The following is a 22,547-nucleotide window of genomic DNA, read 5'->3' as shown; positions in this document are numbered from 1 at the left end:
TATGTTGAGTGACCATCTCAATGAACTCAAACTCCCTCTTGTTATAATGGGAGATTTCAATGAAATCACCTCAGAGGACCAAAAGTTTGGGGTAACCCTTTTAAACCCAAGGTGTCTGTCAATTTGTTAGAACATCTACTCACCCTCCATGACCTACAAAGTATTAGGTCCCAAGGTAACCCTTATACCTGGTCAAACAAACAAAAACCTCCCAATCTCATTAAGGAATGCCTTGATAGGGTGTATGCTAACCTGGACTGGATTACCCTGTGTCCAAACCCATCAATTTCCAAATTGGTTTCAGTTGGTTCCGATCATAGCCCGATTGTTCTTCGCACAGCAGGACCTACAACAAAGTCAAAAAAAGTTTTTTCATTATCAACATGCGCAGATGGCTCACCCTGAGTTTTTCTCCTTTTGTTATGAGAAATGGAAAGCTCTTGAAAGTGATTCACTCACTTTGAAGCTTGCGTCATTAAGTAGGATTTTATTAAGATGGAACTGAGATACCTTCGGTCACATTGATAATGTCAAATTCAATTGTTTATCCCAGTTCATTTTGCTGGAAAATAAGGATCCAGTTTGGCTCCCTGATTCTCTTTTCAAAATGGGGTGGATCCATAATAAGGTAAGTTGGATTTTGGATGCAAAGGAAAGATTCTGGCACTAGAAATCCAGACACTTGTATATCATGGATGGTGACAGAAATATTAAATATTATCATTATGTAACAAAGGTAAATCTCCATAAGAGGAAGATTGATTTTATTATTAATAATGATGGGAAAAAATTAACAGCCCATGGGGATATAGCTTCTGAATTTGCAACATTCCTATCCCAACTTTTCACCACCTCTAACCCACTGGATCCCATCATTTATTGAATGCATTTCTTCCCTTGTGGACACAAATCATACATCACAGATTTCTTCACCACCCACACCTCTGGAAATCAGAAATATTGTATTTTCCGTCGGACCGTTCAAAGTTCCAGGACCTGATAGATTTCAGGCTATATTTTTTCAAAGTGTTGGGATTTCCTGGGTGATGATATTTCCAAATTTGTGGTGGAATTTTTCCATTCCTCGACACTGCCACCATCAACAAATCACACTCTCATCTCATTGATTGCAAAAAATGATAATTCTTACTTAGTGGGGGACGTTAGACCAATTAGCCTATGTAATGTTTCTTACAAGATCATTGCCAAATTGTTGGTTACAAGGCTAAAACCTATTCTAAACCAGATCATTTCCCTGTACCAAGCTGCATTTGTTCCCGGAAGACAAATCACTGATAACATCATTATTGCACAAGAAATTTCCCATTTCCTGAAAAAGAAAAAAGGTAAGATAGGCTTTGTGACAATTAACTTAGATATGACGAAAGCCGATGATAAGGTTGAATGGGGATTTATCTTAGTCATTTTTTGTTTTTTAGGATTTGGAGACAAATGGTGTAAAATGATCTGAAACATCATTAGCACTACTTCATTTTTCATTAAAATAAATGGCTCAGGATTCAATCACTCCTCGGCTTCTAGAGGAATCCGACAAGGATGCCCTCTAAACCCCTTTCTTTTTATTATTGTGATGGAAGCCATTTCTAGATTATTGGTTACATACAGGGATCTCAACCTCTTCAAAGGAATCAAAATTGCCAGGTATGCTCCCGAAATCACCCACTTATTTTTCACAAATGATAGTTTTATTTGTTGTAGAGCCACTCATGATGACTTGGGCACTATCAAATGCATCTTGGAGCTGTTCTCAGACCTTTCTGGGCTCACTATTAACTTTGAAAAAAGTGGTCTAGCCTTCAGCTCTAACATTGATGCTCCCACTAAAAAACAATTGTGTGATGTTATTGGGATAAAGGAAATGGACAACAACTCAACCTATTTAGGAACCAACCTATTCCATAATAGAGCCAAAACTCTCTCCATTTCCAAACTCTTAGAAAGAGTTAGAGGAAAACTCAGCCTTTGGAAATCCAATATGTTGTCCTTTACGGGGAGAGGTGTGTTGCTGCAATCTACTTTGGAATCAATGCCCTCTTATCTCGTGAATTGCTTTGCACTCCCTAAGACCATTTGCAAAAAGCTTGACTCCATTTATCTACATTTCTGGAATGGAGACCAAAATAAAAAATAAAAAAATATGGAAAACAATTTGCCAACCCAAAATAAGGAGAGGCCTTAGAATTAGAGATTCTGAAACCCACAACCTGGCCCTCCTTCTTAAATTAGATTGGAGATTAATAACCAATAAGAACAACCTTTGGGCCAAGCCTCTTAAGGCTAAGTACTTCCATAACAGATCTATATTTGATCACAAAACCCTGAAGGCCCATAGATCCTTTTGTTGGAATAATATTTGTAGCATCATTCCCTAGCTGAAAAAGATTGTCAACAAGGGAATTTGTAATGGAGGCAATACTGCTTTTTGGGATGACCCTTGGGTCCAGAAGGAAAACCTAACTCTCAATCTGGCATGTTTTAAAGTTATGGACCCTTGTATTGAAACTGTTAGTGACACCTTGATCCATATGCAATGGAATACAGTACTGTTAAACTCAATATTGCCATCACACGTCGTGGAGACTATTACTAAGATCTCCCTGTCCCAATAGAGGGATCAATGGTGGTGTTCTCTGACGAAAGGGGGATCTTTTAAGACAAGTCTGGCTGTAAGATTTCTTAAAAACAACTCTCTGAGCATTCCTAATGACCAACCCCACAGATGCATGTGTACAAATCCATGTGCAAAATGGTGGAGGTTTTTTTGGAAGATCAAAATCCATCCCAAATTTAAAATCTTCTTCTGGAGAACCATTAATAATGGTTTACCCACCAAGGATATTATATCCAATTGGATAGATTTGGATACCACTTGTGGCGGTTGCAATAATAATAGGGAGACTGTGTTCCATGTGTTATTCGAGTGCGAATTTCTCAAGCGGGTCTGGGCTGCTGGACCATTGGGTTTTAAATCGGACAAATTCTCGATTTCAGATGTGAAGAAAATGATAATGTTCTGTTTCAACTCTGGTCTTCTAAAAAAAAAAAGACCAAATATGGTTCTTCACAATATTTATGTTCACAAGTTACTTTATTTGGAAACACAGGAATCAACTTACATTCTGTGACCAAAAGCCAAATGTGGATCAAACAGTCAAACAGATTGAATTCTGGATCTCTTTTGGGATGACCGGAATGGAAACCAAATCACAATCCGATCGGAGGCAATCGATTGTGACACTGAGCCCAAACATAGACACAAACAAAATCATCATCACTAGTGTCAAGGACAAAGGGGGGAAAACATCTGCATGGGCTCTAAGTAATATTTCATCTAGAAAATGCCTATTAATGGAATTTGACTTTTGTATTAGTGGGAAGGATGGTGAAGCGGAGGCTTTAGGATTGATACAAGAGGCACGAGCATGGAAGATGGAGATAGATCAGGTGTGGAGTGATGCGAAGGAGATTGGATGGCTGCTCCAAAGCAATCATGATATTATGTTTAATATATGGCTTAGAACTTTGATATTAGTATGTCTAGAACTAGAAAACCACTCTACTTTTCCAAACTTTTGTATGACAACTAATACTAAGTATATGGGGGACCTAAAAACTCTAGCTAAAGAGGCACTATCTGGGAAACATTATTAGTCGAAAGTGACATGTAATAGTTCTAAGATTAATTAGTCTATCCTTTATCTGTTTGAATTAAAAAAAAAAGATTTGTGTCTGTCATTTTCCTTTTTCTCCTGGAAAAGTCTTCTATGCCCTTTCCATTCTAGGCCTTCTATTTGTTCCAGGAAAGTCGATGGCATATCTAATCTCTTCCCTTTAAAATTATACTCAAGCTTACCTCCAACCAAACAGTTCTATTAAATTAATTTGATCTCACTGTTTAAAATTTGACAACTCAAAAGAGAGAGTGGAGATTCCTTTTCACTTTTTTTTTTTTTTTCTGACGTTTGGTTGCAAGGAAAATTTAAAGAGAAAAAAAGTGAAATTTTCCAACTTGAAAAAGAACTTACAGTTGGAGGACCACCCACAAAGTCCAGCTTCATATCACGGCGTTAGACCTTTTTAAGCAATCGCACCGGCACTTAGCACTCCCACTAGCACTGAGTCAGTCTAACTACACTCCTTAAGGAACTTGGAAAGAGAAGAAGTGAACACAAGAGTGAATTTAAAAGAATGAACTTATATTACACTAGAGAACTCTTGAGTACAAGGCTTGAGAACTCACTTGCTTGGTTGATCACTCTTAGTTGGTTTTTTGGTGGATTCACTCTCTTGGTTAGTGCTTGGTTGATTGTTGAGTGCTTTTGCCAAATGAGGCAACACCTATTTATAGGCATACCAAGTTACAATAGATGGCTAAGATATTTACATATGTCCTCCATCCAATGGTAGGAAAGGAGACTAGAAGCTTCCCACCTCCTTAGTGGAGAACCCTAAAAGTCTCGTTATAAAATATCTCCTACAAATATCTACTCTCTTACAAAATAACTAGAGTTACTACCACATTGTAGAAAACTTTAGAATATGGACCTTACTTAGTCCAATTGCCTAAGTCCATGAGCTTGGTGAGCTAGGCCCGTGGGCTTATGTTGGGTGGATCGTGACACTCTCCCCCACCTAAGTTTGCCACGCCCTCATTGCAACCTCCTTGTAGTACTTTTGTTCATGAGCCGCCTCAGCATACCAGTTGTTTCTCATCTCATCTTGTTCTCTGGTCTTCCGTTCCACTTGATTAAATACTCCATGTAAGGAGGTTCTTTGTGTCTCTAGATGATCGGATCAGAAGCCAAATCAGACTTCTTCTTGCAAGGAGTAATGCCTATTGGGGCTCTTGTCGTAGTCCCATAACTCAAGCCCCCTACAACGTCGACTGGTTGTCTTTATTATCTCGTTTGCCTCTTCCTCCTCTTGGCGTGGAGCAAGCCATCTTGTTCCCAAATTCTCCTTGTCTTGTCCTCTCGTCCAAGGGCAAGTAAGCTCCTAGCCCTTGAATGGTGTTGGAGAACTCCTTTAGTTCCAATGTTCGTCTCAATCCCTCGAGCAACATCAGGTATGGGACGATCCTGGGAGTTGACATCCTTGAGCCACATAGTTGTCATAAGCTCAACACCCTCTTTGACCCCCATATTTATCTCAACCCCTCGATCAACATTATGTATGGGGCGTTCTTGGGAGTTGACAACCTTGGGCCACCCTTCTACCTTGGACGCCCTTGGTCCAAGTTCCTTTACCTCCTCTGTTGAGGTAGGGTTGCGGGTAATACCCGTGTCTACCCTTGCTTGTGTGGGCTCCTCTTTGATGTACACCTTCGCACATATTAGCCCATTTAGAGAGTTAAGGGCCTCGCTACATTGAGGACCCCGTGGAAGGTAGTTCTTCTTCTAGACGCTCTTTCTCCAATAGGGCATTGAGAGCTTTCCTTTTAGGGTAGTCCCTAATCCAATGTAGCTCATCGCACAAGGAGTACTTGGCTCTAGGCGTAAACTTATCCCTATTGTCAAGCCTGTGCCTTAGTGCATTCCCCATATACGCATTATGAGAGGTAGTGGCTTCCCTCGCTATTGACTTCATACTTGTGGCCCAACCTTCACTTACTTCTCCAATGCGAGCTTCCACCTTGTCCAACGCCTTGCACACTTGAGCCTTGAAGGAGGCAACTATTTCCTCTTGGTTTCCTATTATGGTTTTGAGAGCACCTTGTAGGGACCCCTTGAGCTCCCCCATCTGGTCATCAAGGTCCTCCCTGAGCTTTACCACGTGGCCTCTGAGCTCCTCTCCACTTTGCTCCGCAACATCGAGGCACCCCTTTGCCTCAGCCAATGCTACCTCTCTTTGAGATAAACGAGGCTCCATAGCAACGCTAATGTCCACGGACTTGCCTTCACTTATTTGTTTCCTTGTATAGGTGTTGGTCTCCATTCTACGGTTTTGGCTCACCTGCCTCCTATCCTACAAGTTTGGCTCCGTCGCAACTGAAGCTCTGACACCACAACTGTCATGACCTTAGACATTTTTAAGCAACCGTGCCGGCACTTAACACTCCCACTAGTACTAAGTCAGCTTAACTACACTCCTTAAGGAACTTGGAAAGAGAAGAAGTGAACACAAGAGTGAGTTTAAAATAATGAACTTGTATCACACTAGATAATTCTTGAGTACAAGACTTGAGAACTCACTTGCTTAGTTGATCACTATTGATTGGTTTCTTGGTGGATTCACTCTCTTGGTTGGTGCTTGGTTGGTTATTGAGTGCTTTTGTCAAATGAGACAATACCTATTTATAGGCACCCCAAGTTACAATGGATGGATAGCATATTTACATGTCCTCCATCCAACGGTAGGAAAGGAGACTAAAAGTTTCCCACTTCCTTAGTAGAGAATTCTAAAAGTCTCCCAATAAAATATCTTCTACAAATATCTACTCACCTACAAAATATCTAAAGTTACTATTATATTATAGAAAATAAACCTTATTTAGCCCAATGGCCTAAGTCCATCGGCTTGGTGAGCATAGACCCGTGGGCCTATGTTGGGCGGCTCGTGACATTCAACGCACTCGTAAACAATTAACATCATAGCCACGTTTGTATTTGAAAGTAGGAACGACTAACGAGTCGGAACTTTATTCAGCCTTCAAAGCCTTCAGAAGTTTACTTCCTTCGCCATCTCCGACTTTCCGAATCTTAAAAACGAAACCCACTTAAGTTAACCCCAAAATCTCATTGATTTAATTCAGAAATGGCTGCGAAATCGTTGAAGCTATGCCGAGTTCTCTCCTGCATTTTTCCTCTTTCACGTTTCTCGATTTCGAGATCTTCTTATATCCTCCAAATAAGGTCTTATGCAGATGTCCCTCAACCCTCTTCGGTTGATCCCTCTCCGGCAAAGATTAATGGAAGGAATGATGGGAATGCGGGGAGAACATCTGTTTCTTCATCTTTGAACGAGGTGGAATTAGCCAAGTTCTCTGCCATTGCTGAAACCTGGTAAGCCTTTAAAAGTATAACTTGTAAATTATTTTGCATAAGCTTGATTCAGAAAAATTAGAGAACCTATTTTGTTTGAAAATATCATACGAGGCTAGATTTTTTGGTGTAGATTATGTCATGATTTATCCTAATATATATTTCTGTGAATTTGGCTTTGGCTACATCATATTAATAATCATTGAAACAGGAAAAATACAAAATGGAAACCATATAACTAAAGCTAAATAATTTGGTTTTGAAATTTTATTTGTCTAGAATGAACCTTGGTGTTCCCAACATATGTGATTATGTGAAGATTTTGGCATTACAAATTAATCTTATTAGACAATTTTGGATGCTTTTCTTTTTTATGTCTTGGTTTCTAAGTGTAAGTGATTGTTTGAGAAATTTATCCGTCAAATTTGTGACTTTTAAAGGATTTCAGTAGACTTAATTGAATACTTCCACATTAAAAGCAGTAAAGGGGCTAGGCAGAGGACAAAGAGGACCTATGTTAAAGTGGTGACAAAGGATATTAGTACTTGTGATGTACAGCAGAAATGGCGTTCACTAGAGCAGATTGGCAGAATATTTTTCAAGTAGCCAACTCCTGTGTACTTTCTGATAAGGCTTAGTGAGTTGAGTTGGTAGGCCCACTTCTTTGGGGATTGAAATCCATTTGTAAATCAAAGTTTAGAACCTAGTTGGCAATATGATTTTCTAATCATTGCTTCTACTGTGATAAAATATTCAAAGAAGAAATTTAGGACCTGATACTGCAAGAGAGCCACGGATTACAATTATTTATATATTATAATTAACCAGCTGTCACCGAAGATGGGCAACAACCCTGGCCCAAATGAAGTCACATGCAAGGGCTGAAATGAAAGAATAAAGCCTCAGCATGAATAGAGTAGCCAATACCCCTAGTACCAAAAGTCCTGCTCTGCTATGCTTCTTTCTGTTGATTGGCTTTGATTTTGTTTGAAGAAAATTTTCGATTAAGAATTTAAATTTGGAAGTAGTTGAGCACACTCTTTGTTTCACTATGAGTTTGTTTATATTTTTATAGTGCAGCTGTTTCCTGCTTGGTCCACATAGGGAGGGCTTCCTGTACGCTGAGATATCTGCCACATGGCAGGTTAGATTGGCCCAAATTTTATGGGCAGGTAGAACCCAGGGTCCCTGGCTGACATCAAGTTTCAAATGGGAATCGGCCAAATGGCAGAAATGCTTTGAAAATCCAGGACTAAGAGGGGGCATTGACAACCAAATGGATGCATGCCAATACATGACAATAATATGATTAAATTAGGCTCTAAAAATTGACATGTGGCTAATCAGACCACACCTATCTATTCAACAGTCGAAATGCCACGTCATTTTTGCATGCGACTAAAAGTTCGGTGCGCCATATAGGAAGGCCGTCCTTTTGTGGGATGTGCAACACACTTTTACTTTGTTAGATTACTTATGAGTACATCATTATTGTACTTTTTATAATTTTTTGGATTATTTATGATATTTTATAGACTTTTAATTATATATTTGCGCAGAATCTGAAGTCTTGTATGATGGTCTTCATGGTATTTAACATGGTCTTATTCTTATGCAATGAGCAGGTGGGACTCTGAAGGGCCATTTAAACCATTACATGCTTTGAACCCAACAAGACTTTCCTTCATTCGGTCCACTCTTTGCAGACATTTCAGGTGGATTGACTATGATGTCCTCCCCTTTCTTCTGTGCACATCTTATTGGGCCACTATTTGACCACCTTATTAGGCAACCATGTGGGGGAAAATGGTGTTGAGTGCTTGAGATAATTTGATATTATAGGTGGAAGAGAAATGGAAAAGCATGTTACTCTTTCTGTTCATCAAGATTTAGCATTTTGAGCTGTTTACTGATGTCATTCATGGAAAGATAAGCCATCTTCCTAACAAGATGTTAAGAACTTGCCCCATTAATCATGTAGTTTTGCAGATGCTCCTTGATTATTAGTGTTCATCAGGACATTATGAAATTGGATGCATCCAGTTGCCTTTTGGGTAGGGTGATACTCATAGGTTCTTGTTGGAGCCTTTGGTGGGAAAGAGAAATATTCAGTTCAACAACAAAGGGTTAACACAAGAAGAAGAGATGGCAGTCAACCCAAGAAAAAGGTCATCGTAAGCAGCAACTCTCTGGTTTAGGGAAACGACCATAGTTGTCATGGTGTCTAGGGGACTATGGCTATGACCGTCTATTGAAGCAATCACATTTCACGAAAACAGAGTACCCTTAATAAGTAGAAGTTTTTTAAAATTCATTAAGGTCCAATTAAAAGCAGCAACTACGTTTAAATAGATTCTCATTTGTATGTCAGGTTCTGATAATTAATGAAAACAATAGAAGAATATAGTTCCTACGAATCAATTTCTAATAAAATCTATTTGACTAATTCGGAAGTTGTTGCACCTGTGGGATCCTAATTTGCTTGGAAAGCTCTCACATGGATCCCACACAACATAATCGATCAAATTTCAAGGGTTAAAGTGTTTGATGTCTGCTTCATTGACGGATGATGTAGCAAACAAGGGAGCTACATTTGTTTCCTTTCTCTGACATATGAGCTCTGTAACTATGTACTTTATGGTCTGCCTTTTGCATTCTTTGTCCTCTAAATAAAGTAACTATTAAATCTAATAAAAAAAAATGTGATACTTGTTAACATGCCTTTTGGCCTGCTTGCCTTGTCTAAGACCTTGTGCCAACCTATACAACCTCATATTGAGTCAACTTATATAGTTCCCCAGTCTTCCTATATTCTTGAACTGCCGAAGAAGGAAACTAAAATCATTGCCGAGTCAATATCTTCAATTCAACTTATTGAAACAAATTCACTTTAAAGTATTAATTGACAATGAATTTTCCCTCACCTGATGTCTTTATGATTATTTTTTGAAAAAAGAAAATTAAGAAACCTTTATGAGTTCTGAAATGCCATTATTGTATGTGACCTTTTATTTCCCTCATCTTATTTTATGAACTGATTTCCTGTGTTTTAGCTCATTAAACTTTGTATTGTTTGCCTCCAATGTTCTCTGAATGTTGATTGTTAATGCTTGTTCAGAAAGGATCCTTATTGTGCCAGGCCTTTTGAAGGCCTGAAAATTGTGGATGTTGGTTGTGGAGGTGGGATTCTTTCAGAGGTGCTATCCTAATACTTGAATCTCTAGTTGTAATCCAGTTGCATAATTTTTTTTTTTTGGGGGGGTGAGGGGCCTGAATTAAGTCATAGAATTTTATCTCTCTTGGGATTGTATTTAATGATTCAGCATATGTAAAGCATGATAAAGTTCTCACGATGATTTTATTGTACTGCTTAGCATAGAGTGAGTAATGTAGGACTGAATTTGAATGATCAAAACAGTACCAAGAACAGGGTCAAAATACAGAAAATATATTCCCAGATTTAGGAGAAATCAAATAGACATATATCAGATGGTTAGAATGATTCAAAACTCAGATTGAGTTGTCAATTCAGAGTATGGAATAGTTGCTGAAATTTCAGATTGATCCACAGGTTGGAGTAGTAGTTATGCAGCAATCCTAGTGATACTAGGATAAGGGTATGACAGTAAATTCACAAGTCATATCTTTAAACAAACAGTAGGATAGTATCAGTCAATCAGAACTGAAGTTATGAATTAAATCTCAGCAGCATACCAGAACAGTAAATCAATACAATAATCAGAATTGAAGAATTCCAGAATATGGGGATAAAGGGCAGAATGGGAACAATGAAACAACTTCAAATCAACAAGTCAGATCAGGAGGAATTTCTAATTGGGTTCTTCATTTAGGGTCTAGAACAGCTTCTTAAAATTTGAGGAGGATCCGATGGCTGGATTCTCTCAAATTAAATTTAAATTCGTGTAGGTAAAAAACCCTTTGTGTATGAATTCCAGATTCAGAATACTAGTTGCTGAAAACTAGAAATTAACTTATTTGAATAATGGAAAAGGTGATGGAAAGAAGGAGAAGAGCAATAAGATAAACACCCGGACTTTTCACCGCAAGGTGCTTGGATGGATCAAACACCAACCAGCCTTGATCAAACACAAGGTTCTTTACTAATGGAGAAGAGTAGCAAAGACATAGCTTTTCATCAACCAAAATTCATGTCCAATGCTCGCCTCCCTTGCAAACTTATATGGAAGATTCAAAAATAAACTCAAACACTGAAAAACAAAGGTCTAATACAATCCTTAACTAATTAGGTAACATAAATTGAAATAATAAAGAAACTGACTCAAAACAAGACTGGAATTGGAGAATCATAATTCAGCCTAAAACACTTAATTAAAATAAAGAAGTAAATATACTTAATTAACTAATCCTGTATGCCTAGCCTTTACGCATATTATAGGCGATTAGGCGCATTGCAAAGAAAACACATTGGGCTAAAGGCCCAACAGTCATAGTTGTCAAGGCGTCGCCTAGGCGACGCCTTGGCGTCCAGGCGGTTTGCCTGGGGCCTAGGCAACAGCCGCCTTGTTGCACTGCATGTCGCCTTGTGTTTCGGCACTTATTTATGCCAAATATCATTCAAGTAAATGTTTTTAATATTTTTTATTTCATTTACTTAAGATATTACTCATAAATAAGCAAATACCCCCTATTTGAATCCAATAAAAATAGTTTAAAAATCAAATTCCAAAAGGAAAAAAAGTCAACCCCCCAGTCCAAGAACAAAAACTAGATTTTGGTTATAGGGACGATTTTCAACTTTTAAATGCTAGGGTTTTTCTCAATTATGAAAATTTTATAAATTCTATCATGTTAAAACATTGCTAAAAACCAAAAGTCCGGTAAAAAAATATTTTGTTTTGATATTCATAAAATTATTTTCATTCAGACAATTTTAACAGTATTCGCGCACTTAAAAATAAGTTTGACTGAAGCATAACTTTGTCATTGCAACTCAGATTTAAGTAATCTTAGACTTGTTAGAAAGCTGGTTTTATATTATAACTAATACAAAAAGTCTCATGTAAAAATAAAATCATTTGACCAGTCAAACTTATTATAAAATAAGAGCATTTCTCTAAATATTGATTTTTTATAACTTAATATGACTTAATGTTAATTTTTTATGATTTGATGTGGCTAAATGTTGATTTTTGATGACTTGATGTGGCTTAATCTTGATTTTTTATGATACAAGGTATATATAACTTACTAAATAATGTTAGAAAATAGGAAAAATAAAAAATAACACTTGTTCGCCTAGTTCGCCTTAAGGCGGGCGCCTTCTCGCCTAAGCGCTTAGACAACCCTCCACCGCCTTGGTTCGCCTTGGCGCCGTGACAACTATGCCCAACACCTATATAACCTAAACCAAGGCCTATTTCTAATAAAATAAGTCCATTTAGGTGATTTATCTACATCAGGGAGGCATTTCCATGTATGATGCTGAAGATTGCAAATTGCAAAACCGTTTAAAGATATGATTTTTTTTTTCTTTTAAAACCTACAACAACAACAAACTCAGCCTTATTCCAACTTGGTCAGATACATGGATCCATACAAAACAAAGTAGGGAAAAAAAAGAAGTCCAAACAGAAAAGGGGGGAATGAAGAGATGAAAAGATGAAAGATGAGAGAAAAAGATGAGAGTAAGAGGAAAGAGGCACAACCCATCAAGTCCTCTGAAAACTATAAGATAGAATTAGGCTTTACGACCAAGTTTTTAGAATTTAGACCCTATGCATGGGGATATAGGATTCCATTCCAATGGTTTCTCAAAGTGCCACTGTCCTGGCTGCTTAACCTTGTCAGCATCAGAATCTTTTTTTCTTCTTGAACTATGAGAGGTGCAGCCTGCTGCATGGCCAGATTGTAGACCTATGTGTGGAGATGTGGGATTCCTATCCAATGGTTTCTGAAAAGGCCAATATCCTGTCTGCAGATTCTTATTATTATAGCATTATAAAACGTTTATATTTGCTTGGTGTCTAGCTTAATGAAACTTTAATATTTGCTTGATGTCTTTTGTGCTAGACTATCTCCACGTGTCTAAAACATAGTTGTCACGGCACCAAGGTGAACCAATGAGTTGGAGGGTTGCCTAAGCATTTAGGGACAAGTTGCCCGCCTTGAGCCAAACAAGGCACCTAACGTGACCAAGTGTATTTTTTTTTTCCTCTCTTTTCTAACAGTATTTAGTATGCTACATATACCTTGTATTAGGTAGAGCATAGAACCAACTGTCCAACAAATCTAAAGATTACTTAAATTTGAGTCTTAATGACAAAGTTTTGTACTGGAGCTTATTTTAAAGTGCATGAATTCTGTTAAAACCGCCTAATGAAAACAATTTTCTAGATATCAAAACAAAATATTATTTTACCAGACTTTTGGTTTTTTGAAAAGTTTTACCATGATAAGATTTATGAAATTTTTAGAATTGAGAAAAACCCCAGCATTAGAAACTTGAAAGTTGAAAATCGCCCATACAACAAAAAATCAATTTTTATTCTTGGGCCGAAGGGTTTAATTTTTTATCCTTTAAGAATTTATTTTTTAAACTATTTTTATTGGGTTCAATTAGTTATGAATAATATCTTAAGTAAATAAATGATATTTGACATAAATAAGTATTGTGCCTTGCAGTAAGGCGACAGTCATCTAGACTCCAACTAGGCAACTTGGACACCTAGTCGTCTCCTTGACAACTATGATCTAGAAATTATTCAACTCAACTAAGCCTTATCCCAATTAAAAGGGCTTAGCTACATGAATCTTGTTTTGCAAGTCAACGCTATCCAGTAATAGTAAATGTCTTTATTTTGGAGCAAGAGAAGGAGTTTAATGTAATTCATAAGATGCGTATAGGGTAATGATGATGCAAATCAACGCATGAATGCATGTATTATGGACTCATCTTAGCTTACATTATTTATACTTAATACAAAGGTTTAGCTATGCATCTGAATATGCTCGTAATGTTGGTGTACTTCTGCTACAGCCTCTTGCCCGAATGGGAGCTTCTGTAACAGGAATAGATGCGGTGGATAAAAATATCAAAATTGCACAGCTTCATGCCGTATGTGCCCTTCTATTCTAAAGCATGAAATATCTGTATATCTACATTTTGTGTATGTGCATATGCATGTGTATAGACATTAACACACTTATATGTATTCTCTTGTGTTTCTTCCATTACGAAAAAAAAAAAGATGTTTTTTTTTTTGTTTTGTTGAGCAATCCTTTGATCCATGTCCTAAACAAATCTTTGTTCTGTGGTTTGAATATTTTGGTGTAACAATTTCATAGAAATCACTATAAGTAATGATACAGATATTTTATTTATTTATTTTTATTTTTATTTATTTATTTTTTTAATATAGATTAATGTTGATATGCAGTGAGAGAATCCCAAACTCTGTAGCTACTGAGGTTCCTCCTGCCTCCTACCCTCAGGGTAAAAAGTGTTTATATGAGTAGGAGAAGAGACTGACGTGAGCTCTTTCTCTTTCTTCGCTTCTCCTCTCTTCTTTCTTCTTTGCAGTTTGCACAACCCTTGGTTAACATTTTCATAAAACAAAACCCTTGATTAACATGCATTGACCTGTGTAGGGCTTTCCGCCCAAAAACAGAAGGACCATGACATATTCATTTCTGCTTTAACTGATGCTGTTTTGTAATTTGGCCATTTTTGGACTTTCGAGCTTGGATGGCTGATGGGTTGGAGTCATATTGGAATGATCCTTTTTAGCTTTTAGAAACAAGTTGGGGTTGAGTATAAAAAGAGCAGAAACATTAGGTTGCTGATGTGGATATGCAACTTCTACGCATCCTGATACTTCTTAGGATCCTGACATTGGTATGCAATTTTTTTATGATCCTGATACTTCTTTATTTTACACATTTTGTATGAATCAGTTATGTAGGATCTTATTCAAAACAGCTAGGTGATGGAAAAATAGAGTTTACACGCTTGGTCCAATGCAAGGGACTTGGCTTTTATTTTCGGAACCGAGGGAGGACATTTGAATGGTGAAAATAGTTGCAGTTCCTAAAAATGAGGTTTCGAATAGGCACAAATATGGAAGTAAAGTCTAAGATTTCAATTTGACAATGAAATAGTGTAAAGTTGAGCTTTATGGGAAAGTTCATAATATTCCACCTTTGGCAATGGATTTGCTGCTGTTTTTCTTGTTTGTGGACTAGGGTTTAGGTTTGGTATAAGAGGATTGTTATTTGAGGTTTAGAAGGTTCACCAAATTGATTCAGTTTTCCTGGGCTAGGGAGTGCACAAGAAAGAAAAGAGAAGGCCTTGCACTTGAATGTTTGAGAGAAAGTCTCATTGCTGAAAAGTCAATCTTTCATTAATTATTAACAGAAAAAGGAAGAGATCGGTTGTTCCGAGCCATTTCCCCTCGACTTGAATTCAATTTAAAACGCAATTAACTATACTTCCTTCAGTTGTGGCCCCAGTTTCCTAAATAAGTAGGATGCCCAAGACAGAAACAGATCACAAAAAACTTAACCCAAAGTTACCCCGAATGTAAGACAAAATTGTCCTTGATTTCATCCTTTCCAAGATAGTTTGGAACCATCCCGTGGAGCTCCTGTTTGGTTTACAGTCTAGAAACACTTAACCTTCATCTAGAATCTCTTGTTGATATATCATTGAGCTTCCCTCATATACACTTTCTACTTGTACACAAGTATTTAAGTATCAATATCAGGTATTGTATTGGAGAGGTGATTTTAAGAGACATATCGTGTCATATCATAATGGGGAGACACAAGATACACTAATGATATGCATGAAATGGTCAAGAATTGCATGAAACACCTTAATATGAAATATGGAAATATATATCAGTTTACAACAACTACTCAGCCTTATCCCAACTAAATGGATCAGCTAAATCGATCCGATCAAAGACTGAAAAATAAAAGTAGAAGTAAAAGGGGAAGAACACAGTACCACAAAACAGAATAAACTCGCATAAATGGGGTTGGCTACATGGATGATTGCCCTTCAATTAGATCAATTCGAGGTCATACTTGAGACAAGACCTAAACTATCCATATCTTTCCTCACTACTCCTATGGTCATTTTAGGCTTGCCTTTAGCTCTTTTAGTTGTTTCAATCTAAATCGGATCACTCCTCCTTACTGGTGCATCCGCGGGCCTCCTTTGAATATGGTCATACCACCTCAAACGGCTTTCTCAAAGCTTATCATTTATCGGGATGAACTCTCAAATCAGCTCTAGGATGGTCATTCCTTATTTTATCATTCTGAGTTTTGCTGCACATCCATCTTGGCATCCTCATCTCTGGTACATATAGCTTATCAATATGGAACTTCTTAACTACCCAGCATTCTGCCCCATACGTCATAGCCAGTCTAACGACTATCCTATAAAACTTTCCTTTCAGCTTTGAAGGAATACGTTGGTCAACAACACCCCGGACGCACCTCTCCACTTCATTCATCTCACTTTAATCCCCTGTGACAAATCATCCTCTATATCCCCTTCTTCTTTATTTATTTATCTTAGATTCCTAAAATGATCACTTTGCAGTACCTCTCTCCTCAATATCCATCGTAGTGTTACTAAATTTACACATCATATATTCCGTCTTCGTTCTACTTATCATAAAACCTCTTGATTCTAAGGTTGATTTCCATAGCTCTAGCTTACCATTAATCTCAGCTTTTGTCTCATCCTTCGAAACAATATCATCAGCTAAGAGTATACATCATCGAACCTCGTCTTGAATGCTCCTGGTTAAATCATCTATGATAAAGGCAAACAAATAAGGACTTAAATCAAATCCTTGATGTAGCCCAATTGGAACTGGGAAATCACTACCTTACCGTCCCACAGTTCTCACACTAGTTATTGCGGCCTCATACATAGCTTTAATTATATTTACATATTTATTCGATACCGTCCTCTTCTCTAGTACATCCCAGATTAGTGCTCTAGGAACTTTGTCATTTTCTTTTTCTAGGTCAATAAAGATATATGGAGATCCTTCTTGTAGGCTCTAAATGATCGTTTTTACTCAACTTGATGTAAGGAATTGAGTCGTTTTTACCTAATCTAGTGATGAGAGAGAGAGAGAGAGAGAGAGAATTTTAAGCACCCAAAGAAAAAGAGATCTACAACTTTACCACTTTTTTCGCCCAACTCTATTTCGATCCATGATTTGAACACTATAAATCCCCAAAGCTTGTTGAAATTGAGAAGATTAGAATCGTTTTTTATGTTTTATCATTTCCTCTAACTCATATCGAAGAGGAAAACAAGTTTCCAAGGCCTTTGATTGCTCTCAGTTTCATACTTCACTCGCTTATATGTTTTGAAGGTTTACAGGAGTTGTATCTTATATATATTGGTCCCGTATCAGACAGTATCAGTCCCATATCGGTCGATTTTTTTTTTTTTTTTTTTGAAAAAATAAGTATCATATCGATTCCCAACTATACCGATAATGTATCAGCCGATTCGATACCTCAACTCAGCTCAACTGATACGATACCTCGATACTTTAAACCCTGCTTGTACATGCTTTTCCATGGGATCTTTTTTTTTTGGCTGGGTTTTAATTTTTTTTTTGGGGGGGGGTGTGGGGGGGAAGAAAAAGAGAGAAAAATGTAAAAGATAGTCGGGTTATTGAGACCTTTTGAACAGTCCTTAACTTTTGGAGTTCAATGATGGAACCCATTCTGAGTGATTGTCCCAATGATTGGATCTGCTAAGATGTATAGTTTTTGATAGGCAATGAAGCAGGGGACTAAGACCCAAGTTCTATGATTCAAAATTTCACTTTTTTTTTTCCTTAACCAGAAATTTATGGTTTGTCTTTATGTTTCTTTCCTCTTCATTAATTGGCAATTAATTATTGCCAGCAGTGATCAGAATGTTCTTCTTTTCTAAATTGAAAAGGGCAATTTCATTTGGAATTTGATTGTTCTGTTAACTTGCTCAGGAATTGGATCCAATGACATCGTCAATAGAATATTGTTGCACAACTGCTGGTACATCCCCATTATTCTTCTGTTATGTCGAGTTTTTTTTTTTTTTAATTTTTTTTTATTTTATAATTCTCTCTTGCTGACAGATTTCTTAGTATATACTATATATGTTGCTAAAGCTGTTCATTCAAAATTAGTTTTATTTATTTATTTATCTTTTTGTTTTATGGTCCTGTATGTGTTTGCTATTTTATTAGTGAGGTAGTGGATGGTTGTGTTTCTGTGCAAATACGAAAGAGCAGCCAACTTGACATCAGCCATTTGTTCATTTTAAAGTCGAGGAAATAATTGACTAGAATCTGCAATACAGAATAAGAAATTGCTAATAAATCATCACAACAGTTGATAAATTTTCTGTGATTCTGTGTAATGGTCCTGCTCCAGGCAGCTAAGATTCATAAAACAAATTCTCTCAAACCCCATTCTCCAACTTTTTTTGAGTAAGCCTGTTGATGTAATCGAAGAGTAAAGAAAAAGCATTTGTTATCATATCACAACAGCAACTCAGCCTTATCCCAACTAAATGGGATCGGCTAAGTATCTGTTAGTGTGTGTTGACAATTGACATATACTGTTGTGGCCCTTATCTAACAGCTCGAGCTTTTGGTATGAGCGGTTGTGATACAGTATCAGAGCCAGGAGATCGGGTATTTGATCCCTGGTAAGTGCAAGGAGTTTGTGCTATGTATTGCTGTGCCCCCTTGGTGCAACATGATGGTGTCATGTGCAAGCTATGTGTGTGTGTGTGTGTGTGAGCCTGCACATGTGGGTGGGTGTTGGTGTGGGTTGACATACATTGTTGTGGCCCTTTGACAGCTCTAGCTTTTGGGGCAAGCAGTTGTAACAGTATACGTTTAGGTAGCCCACTTGTTGAACTGAAAAGTAAGGAATCTAGCCAGGGAAGAGCATGGCTGTTGAAAAAAATTATTATTTGTTTTTTAGGCTTCAGAACATGCTGCAAAGATTTCCTGGTGTTGGTCTAGTTTAAGATTACACTGCAATAATTTCTGAGTGGGATAACTGTGGCAACCTTGAAACAACTATTTGATTTGCCATTCTGCCCAATAGCATTAGTTTGGCTAATATGTCTCTTGATTTGATCCTATAACCATTTGTTCAAGTTGACTCGTGACATTGATTCATTAGGCTTGGGAAATCAGTTGATCCTGTTCACTTGGTGGGTTTACTATACTCGTAAATTGGGTATGTGCAGTTCAGGAATCTACTTCTTTAATTTGATTCACTGGATTTGAACCATATATGAATTGCCTCACAATGAATGCAGTATTCAATCTGTTGACTCAGAAATTGTGGTTAGGTATTATTAGTCCTTTATCTGTGTTTCTATTAGGTCGACTAGTTTGTTAGCTTCTATTTTATTACCACTTTAGTATCACATAATCTGCGGATGGCTGGGGGTAGCAGAGTTCCTGGTAAGCAGATATTCTTTGTTGAACTCGCATATATGTTGTCTAAGATTTAATGCTGATTCCCTTGCCAGTCTTTAGGACATTGAGACTCATTTCTTCAGCTTGACTTCTTACTTCCACAGTCCTTCAAATAATTTCTCTCTTTTACAATCCCCATACATCACATGTTATTTTTTGACAATACCACTATGGTTGGTTGTTGTTTATCCATGGAGTATTAAAATAAATAAAAAAATGTGGAAAAGATGCTCCTTGAGGATGGACACATGGGATCTTTTCATTGTAGGAGTGGAAACAAATCTTTTGAGTAATTCTTAAGAATAAATACACAGATTTCTACAGACCACCTCCTACACTATGCCTTAGAATGAAGCAATCGATGAACCTAATTAACTGCCATTGTGTGGAGACAATGATTGTCATAGAAAAGTTATAGAGATAATCCTCTTATTGAGGTGAATTCCATACTTTACCTTTTGTATTGCCCCACATCTTGGGACGAAACACATGGTAGAAGCTTTAGTATTTCTGTTACTATGGTTATAAATCTAGTTCATTTTTCTTCTTTTCCTCGTGATAGATCTTGCTAATTGTGATTTAACTATGCAATGACATGTTGATCTTGTTGTTGGTGTACGATGTCTTGTATTCCGTCAGAGTTTAATCTAGGGAGTACTGGTGCAGCACCTCGACAGGCAAGATTGCGGTCCCGCTAGCCGGTTAGCTGGCCGTGGGGGTTGCAAGGGGGGGCAGGAGGTCCCCCTGCATAGCAGGGGGTGTAGCCCCCCACTTGAATTTTTTATTTGAGGGCAATTGTGTACTTTCCGGATTAGAGTTTTTTCGCTATATATTGCGAGGGTTTATTTCTCTGTAATGCAAGAAATACTGAGAGGTGTGAGGGACGAGCGTTGTAACCCTATTCTCCATTGATAGTGAAGCAGGATCTCATCTCACCGGGGACTTAGGCAATCTTGCCGAACCTCGTTAATTTGTGTGCATTGCTTGTTCTTGTTTTTCCATTATCTTCTGCATCGTTTTTGGGTTGCGTTTCTACACTTGTCTCATTCTGCACTGATGGCCAGAATATTGACTGTCTTGGAAAATTTAGTGGCATCAATCAAAGTTCATACTGATCTTTTTTGTACTCACATCTAGATGTGCTCCATGATTCCCTTTTTTATTTTTTTTAAACTTTCCAAGTCAAAACTTATGGGTTCAGTAGCTCATATTAAATTACTTTGTATATATATGGACAGAAAAGTTGGTTGAGGAACAGAAGAAGTTTGATGCTGTCATTTCTCTAGAGGTATGTTATCATTTGGTGAGGGTTGGACACATGACTTCAGTGTCCGTTGGATATATTTTATTGGTTTTCTTGTTGAATTATTCATGCCCATGTTATTCTCTACTTCTTTCACAATGCTGTATCCTTCTTTTAGGGTATATTCTTGTCTGATAAACCTCTTATAAGGTGGTATACCGTTATAGGAATGTACTCCAATCACAGTCTCAAAAGTCTTTGCAATACTTGCAGAGGTGAATGGCTTGATGCAGAGTCTCTTAGTTTGAGTGCTGAATCTGAAGGGTATAAAATAGCCGCACAACCTTTTTCTTGATTATCAACTCAATTTTGTTTCTTCGTCAGATTAAATAATCTTCTTCTTGGTATTAGAGACAATTAATTAATGTGGTCGATCCTCTGTCAAAGGTGCTTTATTTTGCTCCTTCTTGTTCCTTCCTAGCAAATCACATAATCTTCTTCAAAGTCATGGACCAGTGCAAATTGTCATTCCTTCAGTTGTAATCTACCATTTTAAACAGATCATCATTTTTTTTCTTGTGTGTTGCGTGGGAAGGGAGATTTTGTCCTTAAGCGATGCCTTGAAAACTGACATTGACTGCAGGTGATTGAGCATGTAGCGGATCCTGCTGAATTTTGCAAATCCTTGGCAGCATTAACTGTTCCTGATGGAGCTACTGTAATCTCTACGGTAAATCGCTCTATGAGATCATATGCTGCATCCATAATTGCTGCCGAGTACCTTCTTCATTGGGTATGTTTTATCCTTCTCATTTTTTTTTTTTTTTTGGTGCTTCACTGATGGTATGGGGATAATTATCAATATTGTGGAGTGCGTTGGTCCAGAAATTTTAAAAGCTAAATAGTGAATGCACATGGATACTCCAGAAACTTCAAGAGATGCGTTGAAAGTCAAGATTTAAAAGAAATCTTAAAGATACATGAGAGATGCCCATTTGTAATTATAATTCAGCTATAAGTAAGATATTTAGTACATGTGGCACATTATTTTAGGCACAACCTGGAGGAACGCAGGACCTAGACCAATTTCCAATTTTCATTTCTTAGCTTCCAATATGACTTGTGCATTGTGGAATATTCAACTCTTGATTGTTATATATATATATATATATATAAATATTTTAGAAATGCATGTGTTCACTTTTTTCCTGGGTTTCTTATTATTATTATTTGACAGGTCCCTAAAGGCACACATCAGTGGTCGAGTTTCCTTACTCCTGAAGAACTAGTCCTGATCCTAGAACGAGCTTCTATCTCTGTAATGTCCTCTACATTAGGATGCTCTTTCCTGAACTATCATTCATGCATAAATAGGCATCAGCTCTTACCATTGTTTCCACTGTTAATGTCCAGGTTCAAGAGATTGCAGGTTTTGTTTACAACCCATTGACTGGAAAGTGGGCGGTATCTGATGACGTAAGTGTAAATTTCATTGCATATGGTAGCAAAAATAGCCAATAAAACCAAGGGCATAATTTTTTCTTTTATTGATAAAAGAATTTTGCTATCCTAGTTCTTTTGATTATAATTGTTTGTTTTATATTCAATAGACTCCTTTCGAATCAATAAAATTGTCTCTTGCCGCTTGAATCGCTGACATGGTCAGTCTCTCTCTCTCTCTCTCTCTCTCTCTCTCTCTCTCTCTCTTAAAGGAAGACAAGATTAGTCAGTTCCCTCTGCCTTGTTTAACCTCTTGGGCCGAGCTGGATTTGAACCAGCGAAGACATTACTGCCGAATTTATA

At 37.4% G+C, this 22,547-nt stretch overlaps 1 protein-coding gene across 1 annotated transcript; it reads left to right on the top strand.

Moving 5' to 3' along the window:
- Positions 1–6,645: 6,645 nt before the first annotated feature.
- On the top strand, positions 6,646–22,401 carry LOC122069676 (ubiquinone biosynthesis O-methyltransferase, mitochondrial-like). Its single transcript, XM_042633740.1, has 9 exons — positions 6,646–7,022; positions 8,627–8,716; positions 10,120–10,198; positions 14,020–14,097; positions 18,008–18,056; positions 20,740–20,789; positions 21,388–21,537; positions 21,982–22,062; positions 22,158–22,401. The coding sequence occupies exons 1-9, from the start codon at positions 6,775–6,777 to the stop codon at positions 22,263–22,265; spliced, it is 933 nt and encodes a 310-aa protein (XP_042489674.1). The 5' UTR covers positions 6,646–6,774; the 3' UTR covers positions 22,266–22,401.
- The last annotated feature ends 146 nt before the right edge of the window (positions 22,402–22,547 follow it).

Source organism: Macadamia integrifolia, unplaced genomic scaffold, assembly GCF_013358625.1.
Source record: "Macadamia integrifolia cultivar HAES 741 unplaced genomic scaffold, SCU_Mint_v3 scaffold69, whole genome shotgun sequence".
NCBI classification, from domain to species: Eukaryota; Viridiplantae; Streptophyta; class Magnoliopsida; order Proteales; family Proteaceae; genus Macadamia; species Macadamia integrifolia.
This window is presented reverse-complemented; position numbering and strand designations above follow the sequence as displayed.